The sequence below is a fragment of the Balaenoptera musculus genome, chromosome 15, assembly GCF_009873245.2.
Source record: "Balaenoptera musculus isolate JJ_BM4_2016_0621 chromosome 15, mBalMus1.pri.v3, whole genome shotgun sequence".
Classification (NCBI taxonomy): domain Eukaryota; kingdom Metazoa; phylum Chordata; class Mammalia; order Artiodactyla; family Balaenopteridae; genus Balaenoptera; species Balaenoptera musculus.
In genome coordinates this window covers 28,508,010-28,528,267 of record NC_045799.1, presented here as the reverse complement: position 1 = coordinate 28,528,267, position 20,258 = coordinate 28,508,010, and the positions used below count along the sequence as shown (strand labels likewise).

General features: G+C 42.4%; 1 protein-coding gene across 1 annotated transcript in view; it reads right to left on the bottom strand.

The window, feature by feature from the left end:
• Nucleotides 1-5,844: 5,844 nt before the first annotated feature.
• The window catches only part of PSMF1 (proteasome inhibitor subunit 1), a 46,132-nt gene continuing 31,718 nt past the window's right edge, over nucleotides 5,845-20,258 (bottom strand). The window contains exons 5-7 of the mRNA XM_036826116.1: nucleotides 8,224-8,277; nucleotides 6,925-7,083; nucleotides 5,845-6,383 (exon numbers count right to left, since the gene is read on the bottom strand). Of these exons, the coding sequence (XP_036682011.1) occupies nucleotides 6,332-6,383; nucleotides 6,925-7,083; nucleotides 8,224-8,277 (265 nt within the window). The 3' untranslated portion in view covers nucleotides 5,845-6,331. The remainder of the gene's footprint in view (nucleotides 6,384-6,924; nucleotides 7,084-8,223; nucleotides 8,278-20,258) is intronic.

Here is a 20,258-nt window from a genome sequence, read left to right as displayed (position 1 = left end):
TCTTCCTCTGTGGGATAGGGGTTGGGCTGGGTGGTTTCAGATGCTCCTAACCTGGGTGCTTGGGTGCTGTGGCCATAGGTGGAAGTGCTCAGAAACATGAGATACACTTTGCAAACAGGACTAACTTAGGAGTCTTAGACCATCTTGGGAATTATGCAGCACTGTTCTCATACAAGACCTGACTTGTTTTCCAGCTTCAGGAGTGGGTTTTGCCCATACTCCTCGTCTGGACAAGATGTGAGGTCTGGGTACAGCAGTTTTACTAAAAAGAGCACTGGTTTTAGAACCAGCTGACTCAGGTCCCCATCATGGTTCTGCCACCCCTAAAAGAGCAAACCCAGCACCACTTCAACTAATGCTGCTATCAGTGTTTCCTGCGGGAGTAGCCAGGTGTACTACATGAGACAAGGAAAAGCCTAGCACACTGGGGGCACCAGATACAAGCTTGTTTTCTTTGTTGGGTAGCAGCCTAAGGTTCCCCTCCTCTTGTCCATGACCCTCAGTCTTATCTACCCACGTGGCTTCAGTAATGATAGCTGGTAGCCACTGAGCTCCTGCTATCTGTTTATAAGACACATTATTTGGTTGGACCCTGCAACAATCCTGAAGGTAGAGGTGATGCTCATTTTGCAGATAAAGCCACATACCAACAAAGGGAGGGCTGGAATTCGCACCCACTCCTGCTTGATTCTGAGAGCCCTGCTTGGCTTTGAGCAAATAACTAGACCTTTCCAAACCCTCTTTTTCTGGCCTAGAAAATGGGGATAGTATTTCATTATGGTTATGATTTGAAGATATAATGTATGCTATTTTACAAGGGTCCATGCATATTTTAAAACATATATGAAACACATTTGAGTGATATGGGAGAAAAGAATGGAGAGGTTACAGGGGGTAAAACGGAAAAAACTTAAAATAAGGATGTTCTTGCATGCGTTAGTCATAGTATGCCATGAACCGAGAAGACTGACTTGATTCTTTTCACCTGATATCCAGGTAAAGGAAAAAGATATCAGGTTTGTACACTAGAGAGTTTCTAACTTTAAAGTGCACACGAATCATCTGGGCAACTTGTTAAAATGCAGATTCTCATTTAATAAGCCTGGGTGGGGCCTGAGATTGCACATTTCTGGCAAGTTTGTAGGTGATGCTGTTGGTGCTGCTGGTTTGAGTAGCAAGGATGTAGCCTTCCCTTCTCAGGAATTCTCAAACTGGTCTCGTCACATGAATCACCTGAGGAACTTGTAAAAAATGAACTTAAAGGCCCTTGCCTAGTGATTTGGATCCAGGTCTGGGTTGGGGCCCAGGATGTGCTGTGTCCTTCGAGCAAGCATCTTAGGAGACTGGTAGGCCTGGGCAAACTGGAGAAGCATGGCTGTGGTGCTCATCTCTATCAAGGCCCATGCTGTAGACAGACTTGAGACACTGGCTCATCAGAACTCTGTCCCAAATGTGCCTTCCTGAAGGGACAGGGAGGAAAAGGAAACAAGAACATTTTCCCAGGCTCCCTTGCAGCTATGGTTTGAGAGGTGATGTCGGTTCCAACTATCAGATGCATGCAGTTGAGCCTTGCACTTGGAACTGAGCTGAGAGTGGGGGCGGTCAAGGTGGCAGTATGAGGGGATTTAATTTCGGGCGCAGATCTAGGCAGTTGCTGTGAGGCTCTGGAGTTTCCTGATCCCCGGATCAAGGCAATGATGATGTGATCTTGCTGATGTCTGCATCCAAATCTTGTTTAAAAAAGCTGAAGTAGTTTGTTTCCTGCAGCCCTCCCACTGTCTCCTCTCTCAGAACCCCTGTCATACTCACAGTACTCACCTTACGTGGCTAATATGGAACATGGCCTTTCCTCATGGTCATCCAATCTCCTCTATTAGACTGCACTATCAGCCTAAGCAGAGACAGGCCCTGCCACTAGTGAGGTGTTCCAACCTCATGTCATTGCTGCTCTCTGCACTCTAGGGTCTATCTTTAGTCACCTGGGTCTTGCCACTCTCTGGCCACCACCCTCACTGCCTGCCACTTCTACCTGTGACACACCCTCTGGGTCAGGTTCAGGGTCCAGCACAGCTGGAGTGACTTAGGGTGTGCCTTGTGGTATCCCAAGGACAAACAAGAGCTGGGGGCTTGGATGCCTGCCTTTGAACATCTCTTTTGGTGCAAAAAGTCAATAGTGGTCCATAAGCATGTTAAGTTTTATAAAAGACAAATCTGAGGATATGCATGTGAGGGATCTTTCCTCTCCTTGGTGGTGGGACCTGTCTCATTGGAACTGCCCAAAGTAGACAAGATTAGAAGGTGACAGATATTCATTGCGCCACAGATTCTAATTTTTCTTCTGTGAATAGGCATGGATCAGTAATAGAATGTCATTAATGAGAGTAGAAAGGGAGGCCATGAAGGAAGCTGGATTTCAAAGAATGAGGTTGTTATGGGGCTTGCTACCCACTTTCTAACTACATGTCAACAGGTACTGACCATCCAGCACAGGAATATAAAATCTGTTTTGAACATAATGCATTCTTAGAGTCAGGGTCTTGAGACCAATGATTTCACCATGGAGGCTGACAGAAGCTCATGACTAAGTAGATAAATGCAATGCAATGAAAAACACAGCCAGCTCTAAGAATTAGGAAAGAGGCAAGGCAAGGAAGAGAAGGTGGGAATGTAGGGGCTGCCAGAGATGGTACACATGGTCTATGGCACTTCACTGAAAGACGAAGATTTAGAACCAGACCTTTATTTTACTTGTAAGCCACTGGATCAACAAAGAAATTTCAAACCAAGCAAAAGTGATGCCATGAATCGCACTAGACCCGGAAAGTTCATGGCAACTTCCCTACAGACAGGACCTTTCCTGTATCACATCCAGCCCTGAAACTTCCCCAAAAGTCAAACCCAAACTCCTCTGTGGCTCACCAGCCGTGGTCATCCCAAGGTGGCTATTACCAAAGCCGTAGTCTGCTCCCCAGGGGTGACTGTCTCTGGTCTCTGTTTTGCTTGACCTAGGTCAAAATTCCTTGTTTGTTTAAAAAAGCTAAAGTAGTTTCTGCGGAGAAACCAGAACCCTCACACTCTGCTGGTGGGAATGTAAAATGGTGCAGTCACTTGGGGAAACAGTCTGGCAGTTCCTCAAAAAAATTGAGTTATCATATGATCCGGCAACTCCACTCCTAGGTGATATACCCAAGAGAACCAAAAACATATGACCACACAAAAACTTGTACGTAAATGTTCATAGCAGCCTTATTCATAATAGCCAAAAAGTGGGAACCACCTGTCCATCAGCTGATAAATGGATAAAGAAAATGTGGAATATTATTTAGCCATTAAAAGGAATGAATTACTGATACATGCTACAACATGGATGAACCCTGAAAACATTAAGTGAAAGAAGCCAGACATGAAAGACCACATATTGTGTGATTTCCACGTGTAAGAACTGTCCAAAATAGGCACATCTTTAGAGACAGAATATAGACTAGTGGTTACCTGGGGCTGGGAGGAGGGAATGGGGAGTGACTGTTGATGGGTATGGGTTTTCTTTTTGGGGTGATGAAAATGTTCAGGAATCAGACATGGTGATGGATGCACAACACTGTGAATATACTAAAAACACTGAATTGCACACTTTAAAAAACGTGAACTTTATGGGTATGTGAATTATATCTCAATAAAGCTGTATTTTTAAAAAAGAGGAACAGGTTATTAAGTGCTGATATTTATTGCTAAGGCTCCAACCTTTTGGGTTCCACAAAACATATACCTGAACCATTCCCTTTGGCTGCTTGGCTGGAAGGAGGGAAGTGGCCCAGATATACAACACATACCAACAGCCTGACTTGGAAGTTCCTGAAGGCCCCATTCACCTTCCCCCACATAACTAAGACATAGTTCGTGTTCCTCACTGTCCCTGATGCAAGGAGACCCACTCAGAAAACCTGCGGATTCTGCAGGTGGATCACTAAAGTTTCTATTTTCAGAAAACAGAATTATATTTATGGCTATCCTTTCCACTTTTGCTATTAGAAAATCTAAGTGGCGAATTTATTGTTTCAATCTTGTCCTTTCCTTGAATCAGGGTCCTAAAAGTTATCCCACTTCTCCCACTTGTCTGATGTTCCTTTAAATGCTTCATTTTATAACAAAAGATGCTTTTATGAGCAAATTACCCCAAGTCCTTTTGGTTGAAGATATGATCCAGTTTCAAAACAAAAACGTTCTACCCATTTGCTGGCTCTTGAGGAAAAAGGCTATTAATGACTGCATTTGTAGCTCTGCCTGACCTCTGGGTCTTTCTCCAGAGCAGAGCTGTTCTAAAAGCTTCAAGGTGGTCTTTTACTAAATCAGTGCTTGAATTGGGGTCTGCCAGAAATGCCCAGGAAGCCGGCTCATGCTAGCCTCCCCACCTAGTCCCAGCCTCCATCTTGGATTGACCCTGGGCACATATGCCTGCTTAGTTTACTCCTAACCCACTCTCGGGCACAGCAGACAGGCAATTCAGGCTACAGCATATTGTCAGATGCCTCAGGAAGGCTCTGGTAGCCCTCTGCCCACAGATAAATAATACGTCCTAATTTAGGGGAAGGAATCCAAGGAGCTGAGAAGTTTAAGGACCCACCCGTGGCTGAAATGCTAGTTAGGGAGTGAAAGTGACTAGTGCCTTGATCTCTTGCCTCTGAGTCTGGTGCTCTAGAGTGCTTTTTCCACTGCAGCACAGGGGTTCATCACTGACCACATCTGTCAGGCCTCAGGCTGAAAAGGATCTGGAGAACACCAAAGGTCAGGTGGGCCTGGACAGAGGGCACAGGTTTCCAGAGGCTGGGGCTCCCTGGGGGTGAAATGCCTTCCTGGGTTGTTTCTTGCATCACCAGCTCCTTCATTCACCCCTATCACACACTCCCCCCAACCCGCCCCCTGCCACTGGCTTTCAGAGACCAGGCTCCCTGCTTGTCCTGAAGTTCATCACCACGCTGCTATGCTTGTGTCTGGGCTGCAAGAGGGGTGAGAGGCACACAGTTGCAGATTCTGTAGGTTAAGTACCACAAAAAGCCTTGAACCTTTATTCTTTCCCTTTTGCCCCAGTTCCCAGGGGTCATCAGACATAGAAGCAGACATCAGAATGTTTTAGAGCAAGAAAGGCACACCTCAGATTTCGTAGGTAGACACGATGGCCCTGGGAGGGGAAGGGACCTGCTTAGGGTCACTCAGTAAGTTAGTGGCAAAAAGGAGGTTAGCCTTCAGGTCTGTTCTGTTTATTCCTCTGTTCATAGACTGCCATTGCCCAGGCACAGAGGGACCCAGAGGACTGGCTCAGACAAGCAGAACTGGAAGATTTTGCCCTTTTCAGAATGATGCAGTCTTTCCGCAACGTGCCTGTCCTTGTGAAAGTCATCCTTGTGGCCTATGGGGTTTCCAGTCACTCATTTTCATCCATGAAGCCAGACTGGGACCCATCTTAGTGGTGTCAGGAGCAAGAGCAATTTATGAAAGGAAGGTGCCTGAGAAGCAAGAACAGGCCCTGGGTAGGAAAAAAGAGTCACTTAGCCCCTCAAAGATTCAAACTCTCGGGGGCTTCCCTGGTGGCGCAGTGGTTGGGAATCTGCCTGCCAGTGCGAGGGATGCGGGTTCGAGCCCTGGTCTGGGAGGATCCCACGTGCCGTGGAGCAGCTAGGCCCGTGAGCCACAATTACTGAGCCTGTGCATCTGGAGCCTGTGCTCCACAACAAGAGAGGCCGCGATAGTGAGAGGCCCACGCACCATGATGAAGAGTGGCCCCCACTTGCCACAACTGGAGAAAGCACTCGCGCAGAGACGAGGACCCAACACAGCCATAGATAGATAAACAAATAAATAAAATGTCCTTCCCAGGTTTATAAAATCATTAAAAAAAAAAAAAAGATTCAAACTCTCAAGTCTCATAAATGGAAGGAACTGAGCAGCAAAGAAGCATGGGAGACTGGCAACATGAGTTTTGTATTGACATTTGGTTCTTAATAATAACATCCAAAATGTGTTCTGTTCTTACAGTGCTGCAACTGGGACTGCATCGGGTCGAGCGTATGTATGTTGCCGGAGTCTCCCTGGGAAGTGGGGAGGAGCTGGTGGTGAGAGACACTGATTTCTCTTTGGGACCTATATGCAGCCAGGTGGACAGCTGCAGCAGGTACCTGGGCCCTGGTAGGGGGTGGGGAGGCAATCCCAGCTGGCCCGCAAACACATGGGCAGAGTCCCTTGCCCCCAGCCCGCAAGAAAACGGTTGCTGACGCGGCCAGCAGTGGCAGCTCCAGGAGAGCAGAGGGAAGGCTGGGATGTTACATTCTTGAGGCCTTCACAGGTACATGTCATCGTAGCCCGGCGGGGGGAGATGGTCTGGGTTAGGTCTGGAATGGAAAGAGGGGCTGGTGAGTTGGGGCGATGGAGAGCCAGGGGCACACAGGCACACAGGGTCCTGAATGGAGGGAGCCTGCCTCCAGGATGATGTGGTGGTTTGTGCAGTTCAAGAGCATGCACTCTAGAGTTGGGTCTGAATTCTTATTCTCCCACCTTGGATTAGTTACTTCATCTTTCAGAGCCTTGATTTCTGCATGTGTGAAATGTGGACAGTAATATCTACCCACAAGTGTCGACATAAGGATCCAATGAGTTCCTGACACCTACAAAAAGTCCATTAAGTGTGAGTAGCAACCCCTCCTCTGAGTCCTCCCTGACGGGAGCTGGGGAAGGGAGGCACTGAGGAATGGGAAGCTCCTGGAAGTCTCCAGGGAGGCATGAGGCAGGTGCCTGGAGGAGGCTCCACTCTCTTGGCAGCAGGGGACAGAGTTAGTGGTGACTCTGCGCCTGGCGTCAGACGCCTTCATCCCGCAATGCTGAGCTGAGCTGCCATCAGGTCCTACTTCTCAGCATACCTGAGTGAATACCTACCCAGATGGGCTGGTCCCAATGGGTCCAAAGGGGTCAAAGCGTGCTCCCGGGGGCACAGCGCCTGGAGGAAGCCGGTTTGGGAGGCCCGATGATGGGTCAATAAGTGCTCTTGGGAAGCCGGATCTCAGGGGATCCACGATCATGCCACCTCTCCGACACCTGAGGCAAGAAGGAACGATGGGTAAGCAAATGTGGCAAGCAGCTGTTGGAGAAGGAGTGAAGGTGGTGAGAATGGATTAAAAATGACTGGGACATCAACTCTGGATGGTTCAAGCAGACACATGTGGATGGCTGCCTGAGTGCCAGCAGGAAGTGGGCAAGAGCAACGACACAAAGAGCACACCTTCTCTGGCAATTGTGGCCTCTACTTTCAGCTCTACAGGCTCCCTGAACCCACAAAATTGAGATCCCTGCCATCTCCTGCACCCAAGGGGGACAATTTGATAGAGAACATGTGCCAGAACTTGTCAAGGTCAATGCAGAACCATCACAAGGCTCTGCAGGCTACTACTTTAGGTCTAAGGACTAATGAATTGAGACAATTCATGATGCTAGCTTTTTTGCTCTGTTTCCTTGAAGGGTCGCAGGGCAATCCATAATTTGGTTGCCCAAGTCTGGCTCCTGACAGCATCTGTCCCTCATGGAGTTCCATGGATCTGACCTCATGGCTCAAACTAGGATGAATAAGCTGATGTTCCCCAAACTTTGAAGTCACTGTTCAAGCTTAACTGCAGACTTATATGATTTCCCCATGGTCTAAAAGTGAGACACTCAAGCTGGGGACACTTTGCAGCAGAGGTTAAAATCTAAAAGCATTCAGAGAAGACAGTGCCTAGCTGAGGCTGAAATAACTTTGTTGGGGACTTGACAAGAACCACACCAGAGTCTAATGAGGATCAGAGACTCCCCTTACCAAGTGAGGTGACCTCTGAATAGCCCTGAACTGCCCTCAGGTCTGTAGCCCACTGTGTGCTCTTCAGTCTGCACCTGATAGATCCCCATGGTATCCTTCCATCCAAGGGACAGCTGCTGTCTTCCATCAAAACAAGCAGGGCCAGAAAACAACAGAGGAGCTGCCCACTGGGCTTGCTCAGCCACTCCCCAACACTCAGAGCCCTCCTGCACTGCTCCAGGTATGGCAGAGCAGAACAGCGGCAACGCTTTCTCAGCCACTCAGCAACAACTGCTTCCTTCACCCCAAAGGAAGACTGATGAAAAGCTCTAAAATTAGAAGATGAGCTTGGGCTGAAAGGCCATAAGAGCAAGTCGTGTTGCTGTCACCTCCCCAGCAGTACTCACCCAAAGGGGTCTAGGTCCTCTCCCCCGACAGCAAACGGGCCCAGGGGATCACACCTGAAACAAACAAGGGACAATTACTGAAAGTCCCAGAGCAGCCTGGCGCCTGGGCTCCCAGAGGTCCAAACCTGATGCCTTTGGGGACACAAATGTACTCCCAGGCATGGGGGACAGGGGAAGCCCCTGCATGAGACCAGAACACAAGGGATATTTCAAAGTGGTCCTTGGCACAGACTAACACTGAAATTATTACAATGGCAATTACGCGAAAAGAGCTGGACATAAAACTAGAAACATGGAGGATCTCAATAATGTAGAAAGATAAAAATATGAACATTGGTAACCACATAAATTTTATTTTATTCATACCTTTCTCAGGCTCCTAAAGTGTGTACAAAGAACCAAGAACATTTAGATCAGAAAAATACTATTCTAAAACCCCAAACCAAAAGCTCAGATTTAAAAGCGTCAAAGGGTGGAGTGAGATGGGTGCTCATATACAACTAGAACTGTGCTTCTCAACCTTTTTCTCATTATGGCCCCTGCATGAAATGTTAATATCACAGATACTGCACTGGATAGCCACAAACCATTGTAATTTCGAAGATTTTTTTCACCCCCCAACCAAGAACCAATTTTTGCCCACACTTGAGACTGCAGGAGCCAGGAGCATAAATCAGTGCGTGCTTTGTGGAGACTAAGTCTATACTAATACATATATACACACAAAATATACCTGCCTCTCAAAAGCCTTCTGTATCTTTACATTCTGTGATCTGATTATTTTATGCCTAGGTATCCATCTTAAAAAAATAATACATAATTCAAATGAAAATATCATCATAAAGACTTTAGCCAAGGGAACAGGATTGGCTGTAAATGGGGACCAGTTAGGCAGATCATGGTAATGCAGCCATGCAAACAATGTTCTTAGAATGTTTTAAAATGATGTGGAAAAATGGTTATGCTCCAGTGTTAACTGTGGGAGAAAAGGGGATTATCAATAGCCTAGGAAATCAACTATGAAAAATGTGTGTGTGTGTCTGTGTGTGTGTATATATAAATAAAACGAGAAAGAAGCATAACTGAAAATTTAAACAGTGACAGTTATACATGGGAGAAGTTTCTTCTTTATACTTTCCTATTTTTTCTATAAAGGATATGGCTATGGATATAATTAAACAAAGAAGATCTGGTATTTGAAAAAGTGTGCTTTGCAATCTGCCTGGAGCCCCGGTGAGCAATACAAGCCTGACAGTTCTGGGGCATGGGAGACCTCAGAAAAGCCTGGTAAACAGCAGCTAATCAAAGCTTACAGGTAAGACGCCATATTAATTAAGCAACTAGGAAAATAATCCAAAAGTAGGTGCTTCTCCAGTCAGTTCTACCTTATGAGCTGGAAAGGACACCATGATTTAGGTGGACATGGCTCCCAAGGGAAGCAATTGTTCCTGACCTAGGTTATTGTTTCCAAGCCATGGTTCATGGAGCTGGCAGTTAAAACTTTCTGGTGGCCTCCCAACAACCTGCCTCACTGGACAGACCAAGCGGTGCAGAGGGCAGCAAGCATTTTACACTTATCTCCACAAACTGCCCCTACAGAGCAGCAGGCAGAAGGAGCTTCTAGTGGCTATAAAAATGACCTGGAAAACAGAGCCTTGATGGCTCCTGAGACATGAAGCCATCTCTGTTTTTCTCTCCTAGGCCACAGAGCGTGGGGAGGAAAGAAGAGGTAGAGCACAATGGAGGCTAGAAAGGTAGCTGCCAGGCCCACCCCAACAATCTGCATTCTTGCAATTGTCACGGCATATCCTTTAGGCTCACGCTCAACACAGTCTAAATGCAACACATGCACACTTCTGTGAGCTCATTATATTCATTATATACACACCCAGATCCTATAGTCTCAGTACTGGATATCCTGAATGAGGCTCTTGGGATTTAAAAAAAAAAAAAAGAAGCTAATTTTTGTAAATGGTCTCTAGAATCAAGCCCCTAAAACTTCATCTGGCAATAAACTGAAAGAGAGTGCTGTACACTAAATGCTGTAGGCGCTACTGCCTAGCTGGGCCCACTGGACAGTAAGGCCCAGCTTCAAAAGGGGCCCTCTGGGATTGGGGCCCTTTGAAGGCCCTTTGGGATTTGGGGGTGATCCTGACCACACACAATTCCTCCTTATGTGCTCTCCTCTCCTCTTAGATAAAAACAACACGCTTCCCTTGGGCGCACAAATCCTGTTGACGCCATGCTTATGGCTGAGGTGGTCTGGTGAACAGGAAAAACCTCAGGACTCTGGGTGGCGGACTGTCTGGCTGGTTGGCAGGGGTCTGTCACAAAACCTTTGCACCTCAGTCTTTTATGATGGAAAATCTAAGTAGTAACACTCAAAGAGTCTGCTGTCATGGTGAAACATAGTATTGGACATGAACAGATTTGTTGACAGGAAAGGCCTGGAAGAATGGAATAATAGCAGCTGCTGATATTTACTGACAGCTTGCTTTGTGTCAGGCACCATGCTAAATTTAGTTTTTAAAATTTAATTTTCTGAATAGGTAATGCCTTCAGCAGTTTCAAAATTCAAAACAATACACAGATTGAATTCAAAATTCAAAGGATACATAGATCCATAATCTTAGGCTGGACGTGTTTTGGAATTCAGAATTTTTCATGTTTCAGAAAGGTCAGATGAATATACCTAACACATTATTGTGTAGTACCCTATAACCAATACCCTAATATTTCTGCAAAATGAATGAGAATTCACACAAAATGAACATATAAGGAGCTTCATGCCACCTCAGTTCAGGTTTTGCTACCAAACAAGGTGTGGCACCAATCTTACGAAAAAAACAAAACAAAATAAAAAAATCAACAACACCTGGTTTTCAGAGCTCTTTTGATTTCAGAGTTGTAAGATAAGAGACTGTGGACCTGTACAAGTAAAAAAATCTCCCTCTTAGCCCTGACCTCCAGGCTACCCACAGACAACTAATGACATCAGTTTCTTGTATGTTCTTCTGAAGATACTTTGCATATATGAGCAAATATGCATTTCCCCTACTTTTTAAACAGACGGATGTGCTGGGCTCCTTATAAACATTACCTTGTTTTATCTTTGCAATAGCCCTCTGAGGAAGTACAATTTTTTTCCTATTTTACAAATGAGGAAACTGAGGCTCAGAGAAGCAAGTGTTCTTACACATGGCCAGATGGGTAGTAAGTGGCCAAGAATGAATTCACACTAGGTTTACCCAACTTCAAAAGCCATGACCTTTTAATTGGTGTGTTGAGACCATTTACATTTAATGTGATATGTTTAGATTTAGATCTGCTATTTTATTATTGCTTTTCCAATTGTTCTCTTTCTTTCCTCTATTTTCTCTCTTTTTAATTCAACTTCAGAGTTTTTGACTAGATCTCTTTGTAGTGTTTTCAGTGGTTGCTTGAGGGATTACAATAAACAGATGTAACTTTTCACAGTCTACTGAGAAATAGTATATTACCATTTCAAGTAGAAGGTAGAAACCTTATCAGGCTAAGTTAAGTCCTTTCATTCACCTTCCTTGTCTTATATAACATACAATATTGTCATATTATATGACATATATAACTACAATGAATTTGTTCTAATTTTTGCTTTCAATTATAAAACATGTTTTAGAGAAGTCAAGAGAACAGTCTATTATGTTTATCTAGATATTTACCATTCTTATTGCTCTTCCTTTATTCCTGATGTTCCAAGTGTTTATCTGGTATCCCTTCCCTTCTGTCTGAAGAACTTTCATTAGCAATTCCTTCTGAGAAGATCTGTTGACTCTGAATTTTCTTTGTATCCTTTTACTAAGAATATCTTAAAATCCTTCAGAAAGAAAGATGATGTATTTGCTGGATATAGAATTCTGGGTCTGACAATCCTTTTTTCTCCATACTTTAAGAATGGTGGTCTACTTATTTCTGGTTTCCACGTATTCTGATGAGAAATCCATAATCATTCAAATTCTTATTCCTCTATAAGCAATGTGTGTTTTTCTCTAGTTGCTTTCATGACTTTCGTTTTTAGCAATCTGATTATGTTTGAGCATGGACTTCTTTGGGTTTATCCTACTTGGGATTTGCTGAGCTTTTTAAATCTGTAGGTTTATGTCTTTTGCCAAATCTGAGAAGTTTTCAGCCATTATTTTCTTCAAATAATTTTTCTGTACTACACTCCTTCTCCTCTCCTCCTAAGACTTTCACGACCGTGTTAGCTCTTTTATAATTGTCCCGCTGGTTCTTGAAACTTTATTTTAAAATATTTTTTCTCTGTATTGTTCAGATGATTTCTACTGATCTAGTTCAAGTACTTAATCTCTCCTCTGTTATCTCTATTCTGCTACTGATTCATCCAGTGAAATTATTTTGATTACTGTATTATTATTTTTCAGTTCTAAAATTTCCATTGGGTTCTTTTTTGTACCTTGTTTCTTTGCTGAGATTTTCTATCATTCCATTTGTTTCTAGAATGCCCTCACTTCTCTAAGCGTTTTTATAATAGCTGCTTTATATCTCTGTCACATAATTATTCCAACATTTGCATCACATTGGAATATTGGCATCTGTTGATTGTCTTTTTGTGAGCTGAAATTTTCTTGATTCTTTGTATGCCCAATAATTTTGAACACTTTGTTATGAGGTTTGGGGAGAATCCTGGTATTTTTGTCTTAGCAGGCAATCGACCCAGCTGGGTTTGGGATCCAAGTTCAGGTTTCAATGTCAGTTCTGTTTGGAAAGCCTTTGCAGTGCTATCCAGTTGTGTACCACATATGTGCTAACCAGTGGTCAGTCTAAGACCTGGCAGTGGGCTATCCGTAGTTCTGTTCTCAAAGTCTTTGGTGTGCTATTTACAATCAGATCCACTTATGTACAGTTTGCAAGTAAGGCCTGGAGTCCATAACTTTATGGAGTTGCTTTCTGAACTCTTCCATTTCTGTGATCTATCTCCTTGGTACCTTCCAGTTCCCTGGGGCTCCTCTTTTGGTCCTCTGGCCAGAAAGCTGGGACACTGCTTACCTTGCTCTGCCATGTACTTCCCCTGACAGTGCCTGTGTCCACATGCCTATATCAAATGGAGGGAGAACAAAGAAAGAAAAAAAAGCAACAGTGGTTCACTCCATACTCTTGACACAAGTCTTATTGGAAAGGAAAGGTCTTCTCCCTCAGTTTTAAGTTTGTGGACTGTCACATGCTGGAGTATAAAACAATGGAGAAAAGGAAGAAGAAACACGGGAGATTTTCCCCATTCTCTCTTGAGCACTAGACCCCATTCCCACTCCTTTAGCCAGAATGGAGGGCTGCCCTGGAGTGCTCTCTTTCCATGCCAATATCTAATTCCTTGTTTTGGGCTTCCTTGAGTTCATACTGGAGGCCAGTATGGTGGACTTTCAACCTCTGGTCTTCTTTCCCAATCTATCTGCTACTACTTTTCAGCATCCTCAAATAATTGCTCCATGCATTCTATATAGCTGCAGTCAATGGGAAAGTCAGGAAGGAGTGTGCTTATTCCAGAACCAGAGTCTTCCAAACCTAGGCTCTTAACCGGTACAGAACATCAATATGGCTGCTTTCAACACAGCTGCTGGTCTGCACCCATTGGTGATCACCAGGCGTGAATGCAAAGCTCTCCATCTGCACATCAGAGTTCTTTAGGAGTGCCGGCTGTGCTTTCACAGTGCATCCAGCAGCAATTACCTGAAGATTTCCAGACCCTGATCCCTGAGTCGGTTTTCATGGCATTGTTTGAACCACTTAGGCCAGTTCTGTTCAGGTTGTAATGTGCACATGAATCAGTGGGAGAATCTTGCTAAAATGCAGGTTTTAATTCAGAAGATCAGGGATGGGACCTGAGATCCTTCATTTTCTGAAAGCTCCCACATGATCTGGCATTGCTGGTCTGGGGAGCACAAACGGCTAGGCTGCTTCCCAGCGAGGGTACAAGTTCAGCTGGGGAATTTCTGTGGTCTGGGTTTATTTGCCTTGTCCTGCCAAGTGTAGAAACTTAGGACTGGGAAAATGGAAATGCTGATAGCTATAGACAACAGTGTGTGCACATAAACAAGGAGAGCACCAGTTATGTGCTCTGAGCAAGCAGGGCACTACACCTTTCCTTTTCCCCACCCCTAGATGAACTCATAGGATAGGATATCCTATGAGTTCAAAGGTGAACTGGGGACTGAGAATGGTTGGAAAATACTGAATTTAGGCTAAGTGAACAAAGATTTTCAAAAGAAAGAGAAAGAAAACATATGCATATACTAAAAAATTATAAGAAAAATGTCACCCATCATCTGACTCTAACACAATGACTATTTTTGCTATTCTTTCCTAGTCTTTTTATAAGCATATTTTTAGACAATTATAATAAATATAATTTTAGATCTCACTGTTTTCCTCCACTTGTGTCCTATATTTCTCATGTTGTTTGTCTTTGCTATTAACATTTTTAATGGCCAAATAATAGTCACTCAAGTGAAGCAAATTTGTAAAATTTACTTAATCTTCTACTGTAGGTATTGGTGTATTGCTTCTGGTGTGTGTAACTATAAATAATGCTGTAATTAAAAACTTTCATGCTCATATTTTTTTCCAGGTTAGAAATCGATAACTGTTATTCTTTGCCCATCTGACCACTGTATGATGGGAACAGACATCCTATTTCTCTGGTCAAGAGACAGAAAGCAGTTGTACTCAGGAGCTTCAACTGTACCTGATTTAGATGATTTAGAAGGTTAGATTTAGGTCCTTTAAGCTGATGAGATTTAGATAAGATTTTAGGCTGAGCTGATACAGTAACGGCAAAAGACTCCTCAGAACCCTGGGGGAGGGGAAATGTATTTTGCCTTTGGTAGAAATGTCCCCCTCTCAAGATTCCACACCCCTTAATCCCCAGAATCTGTGAGTGTGATGAGAAATCACTCCTGCATTTATGTTTTCTGGCACAGTTGACCTCAAAAAGGGGGGATTATCTGGGTGTGCTAATCTAATCATATGGACCTTTAAAAGCAGAGAACTTTCTCTAGCTGGTGGCAGAAGTAAAGGTGGAAGGGAAGATTTGAAGCATGAGAAGAACCTGACACACTGCTGTTGGCTTTAAATATGGAGGCAGCCACGTGAGAAGAAACGCAAGAGGTTTAAGGAGGTGAGAGGCCTCCAGCCAATAGCCAGCGAGGAATGGGGTAACAAGAAACTGAATTTGGGTTCAGTTAGCTTACAAATGTTATGGGGATGATGCCTTTCTAAATAATTTAAAAGAAAAAGGAGACTAACTCCAGCAGTGAAAAAGATGCGGAAATGACACCAAAATATAGGGGGAATGCGAATTAATACTACTGTTTAGGGAGGCAACTGGGCAATACGTATCAAAATCTTTAAAAAGAGGCTTAGTCCTTAATAGATTAATTCTACTGTCAGGAATGCATGCTAAGGAAATATTCAGATGTGTTCTAAGTTGCATGAAAAGTATGTTCCCTGAAGCACTACCTATGGTAGCCCCAAATTAGAAATGACTTAGGCTAAAAAAAAAAAACCTCCTTGCATCATCCTTGCTTTTTCTTCCCACCATCAGGCCAACCCATAAGCAAGTCCTGCATAGTATACTTCCAAATATATCCCAGATCATCTACATATCTGCCACCATCTACCACCTACCATCATTATTTCTTGCCTGGGTGCCTGTGTCAGCCCCTTACCTGGTCTTTCTGTTTCTACTCTTGTCCCTCTCTAATCCATTCTCTACAAAGGAGCCAGAGGAATTAAAAACAAAAACAAAAAAAAGGTAAATAATATCAAGTCCCTCTCTTCCTAAATACACCTAGTGGCTTCCCACTGCTCCTGACAATGACCCCAAGGCTCTACACAAACTGTCCTTTGCTTACCCCTACAGTGTCATCTCCCATCACTCTACCCCACCATGCTCCAACCATACTAGCTTTCTCTTTGTCCTTGGAATAATCCAAGCCAAGACAGTTTCTTTTGAAGCAACTGCTGATATAGGTGTCAAAAGGAGAAAATACCCCTTTGAATCCCACACCGATGTTTATGAGCTGTGTTTCTTTGGGCAAGTTGATTAACCTCTCTGTGTCTCAGTTTTCTTTTCTATAAAATGGGGATAACACTAGCACCTATCTCTCATTCTCTTGTTAATGAAGGTTAAAAGAGATTATATTTTATACTTAACGTAATAGCTCAGCACACAGTAAAGGCTCAATAAATATTACCTATGTTAGTTGCCAGAATCTAAGTGGGATTCCTTAAAAAAAAAAAAAAGTCAATGGTTAAAGGGGTCCCAAATGGATCACTTTCTAACCAAAACATTTTGATGGCTTCCATTACCCCAGGATCAAACCCAGCTCCTTAGCACATAAGGCCCTTTGTGATGTGGCCCCCATGTTCACCTATTCTCCCTTCACATGCCAGCACAAGTAATATATAACCCCCTGATCCATCCCCTGCCTATAAACACACACACACACACACACACACACACACACACACACACACACACACGATGATAAGATGATTTCATAGCCCCATTTGTACCCACTGTTCCCTTGGCCACAAATGCCAATTACTCCCAATACTACAGATTTTTTTATTAGTCCTTTAAAATTTAGTTCATCATGCATTATCTCAGTGAAGCCCTTCCTTCTATATCCTATCTCAACTCAGTCCTTCAGAATAATCAACCTTCTCTGAGCAGAAGACCTCAGACATACTTCTTTCACGATTTTAAAAAGAGTTACGGTCTGGAATAAAAGGGGTAATCAGCCCTAATCGACTGTGAACTCCTTGAAGGTTAGGTCCATACCTCATCATGTATTCCCAGTGCCTAGCACAGTATCTGACACATAATTGACACTTAGACCCACTTGGGGCTAAGAAATTGTGTAGAGGATAAAAGCAAAGGTTTCAGAGTTAGACCCAAGTTCAAATTCAGGCTTCACCATTTAACAGCTGTCTGACCTAGGGCAAATCATGACATCTCTAAGCCTTAGTTTTCTTCCCTGTAAAATACAGACAATAGTATCTATTTCTCAGGGTTGTTATAAGGATTAAATGAGAATGTTTACAAAAGCTTAGCACCTGGTACACAATAAAGAGTTTAATAAGTAGTATCCAATATTCTATTATTATAATACAACTTCTGCTCCTTAATGGTTGTGGTCAAGTTACTTACACATGAACCTCAGTTTCATGTAAACTGTAAAAGGGGGATAGCCCTTACTGATCTCATGGGGTTGAGAGGATTAAATAAAAGCATGTGGATGAAATGACTAGTATGTTGTCTGCAACAGTTGGCATTCAATAAAAAGTAGCCATATAAATATTACTGAACTAGCTTTGCCATCCATGGGAAAAAGATCAAAGGGATAAAGATTTCTTCCATTCCAAGGAAAAGAATGAGGGCAACTATTATTGTTTCACAAGTAATGAAAAATGAAAATTATTAAGGTGGCATAGGTAGAGGATAATTCTTTTCAAAATATTGTGCTAGATCAAAGCTAAAATATGAATCTATCTCACAACACACATAAAAATTAATTTCAAATGGATTATCTTAATATAAAAGGTGAAACAACAAAGCTTCTAGAAAATATGAGAAATTCTACATGACCTTGGGGTAGGGCAAAAATTTCTCAAACAGATCAAAAAAGCATCACATATAAAAGGAAAGTATTGATAAGCCAAACTACATAAAATATTAAGAATGTTTTAATTTAAAAAACACCATTAACAGAGTGAAAAGACAAACTACAAGAGGGAAGATATTTGTAATACATGTATCTGACAAAGGACTTAAATACAGACTATATAAACAATGCCTCAAATCAAAAATAGACAAGACAACCCAATAGAAAAATAAGCAAGAGATTTGAATAGATTCTTCACAAGAGTAAATTCAAATGGGCCTGTAAACATTAAAAAAAAAAAAAAAAAGAGTCAAAATGTGGTCCATGGACCCCTGGGGGGTTCCTGAGACTCTCATTACAGGGGGGGTCCATGAGGTCAAAACTATTTCATCTTAGAAGCTATTTGCTTTTTTCACTGTGTTGATATTTGCACTGATGGTGCAAAAGCAATGGTGGGTAAAACAGTTGATGCCTTAGCATGAATCAAAGCAGAAGCATTCAACTAGCAGTCACTGTAACCTCCCTCACCAGCCACTCCGACCACTCCCACCCCCATCCAGTTTTGCTTCAGAATGTCCTTAAAGAATCGTTAAAAATTACCAAGTGTTCTAAACTCTCGATCTTTGAGTACACCTCTTTTTAATATTCTGTGTGATGAAATGGGAAATATGCATAAAGTACTTCTGTTGCATGTAGAAATACAACGGTTGTCTCAAAGAGAAGTACTCGTGCAGTTGTTTAAGTTGCTAGCTGAAGTAGCCATTTTTTTCATGGAAAACCATTTTTATAAAAAACAATGACTGACAGACAAACAAACCATGGTTATTCAGACTGGGCTACACAGTTGATACTTTTTTGAAAACCATGTGAACCTGTTACTTCAAGGAAAATAACTGACAGTATATGTTGCCAATGATAAAATTCAAGCTTTCAAGTGAAAATTAGCAATTTGGAAATTTGTATTCACCACTAGCTTGACAGCTCTCCCATACTGATGCTGATGAGATCGGTAATACTGATGAATGTGATTTTTAAAATATTGTGTAATAAAATGTGTCAACGTTTAGCGAATCTGCACATCTCAGTGGACCAACAGTTTCCAAATAACCAATTCATGATCTCCCAATAGCATGCACTAGTAAAAGATCCATTAAAAGGGCATGATAGAGCAGTGGATTTTAATGTAATAATGTACAAAAAGTTCACTGATATAGATTCAGATTCTACATTGCAACTAACCCTTTGTGAAAATTAATAAAGGGAAACTAACTAAAATGGAACCAAGAGGCCAGAAGGGAGAGCAGAGCCTTCATGCACGAATCACTTGACATCAACACAGACCCCAGCAGGAAGAGAGTACCTTACATCTCCCGCAGGAAGTAATACTACTTTACTACTGCCAGGAAGAGGAAGAAAGATTTTCTCCTTGTCTGGCAACAGCTCAGCCAATGAAAGAATCTCACAACTCAGCCAATGAAAAGCCACTATACTGCAAACTCCCAGTTTTCTCCTATGGGCTTTAGGTTTATAACAGCCCCTCCCAACTTCCCCTTATTCTCTATAAAAGAACTTCTCCTTTGCTTTACCAGACTTGCATGTGGTGACCCACAGCTGCATGTCCCGAACTGCAATTCTTTGCTGCTCCTGGATAAACCTGTTTTGTTGGTAGTAACTGGCTATTTTATTGTTTTACCTTAACACCTTAAAGAAACTATCACTTATCAAGTTTTGGTATAATGCAAAGAATAGTCACAATTACTACTACTCTCTTTTCCAACAACCTATGTTAAGGCTTAAACAAAAACATTATCACCTACAGACTAAATGCAGAAGCAGAAATGAGAATCTAGCTGTCTTCTATGCCACTGTTAAAGAGATCTGCAACAATGAAAACAATGTCACTCTTCTCATTAAGTTTTTGATTTGGAAAATAGTTATTTTCATTAAATTTGTTATTTAGGTTAACACACAACAGGTTTATTATTATTTTTAAATGAATGAATAAATGTATATTTAAATTTAAAATTTAAATTTTTAATTAAAAATTTCAGCTATAATTTATAATATGGTAAATATTGATAGATACAACTCAAACAAACAAGAGCTCTTTTGGGGGTCCTAAATAATTTGGGGGAATGCAAGAGAGTTCCTGAGACAAAAAAGCTTGAGATCTGCCAGCACAGAAAATATAACTCCAGGAAATAAAAGAAAAAATTTATATACAGATGTTCAGTGTACTATTTAAAATGAAAAATTGGACATTCTTGAAATTCCCTGTGGAGGTTAGGCAAACTACAGCATAGCATATAGTAGTAGAACAAAGTATCAGATACTAAAAAGTATATGTTTACCACCTTAGTAAACAAAATACAA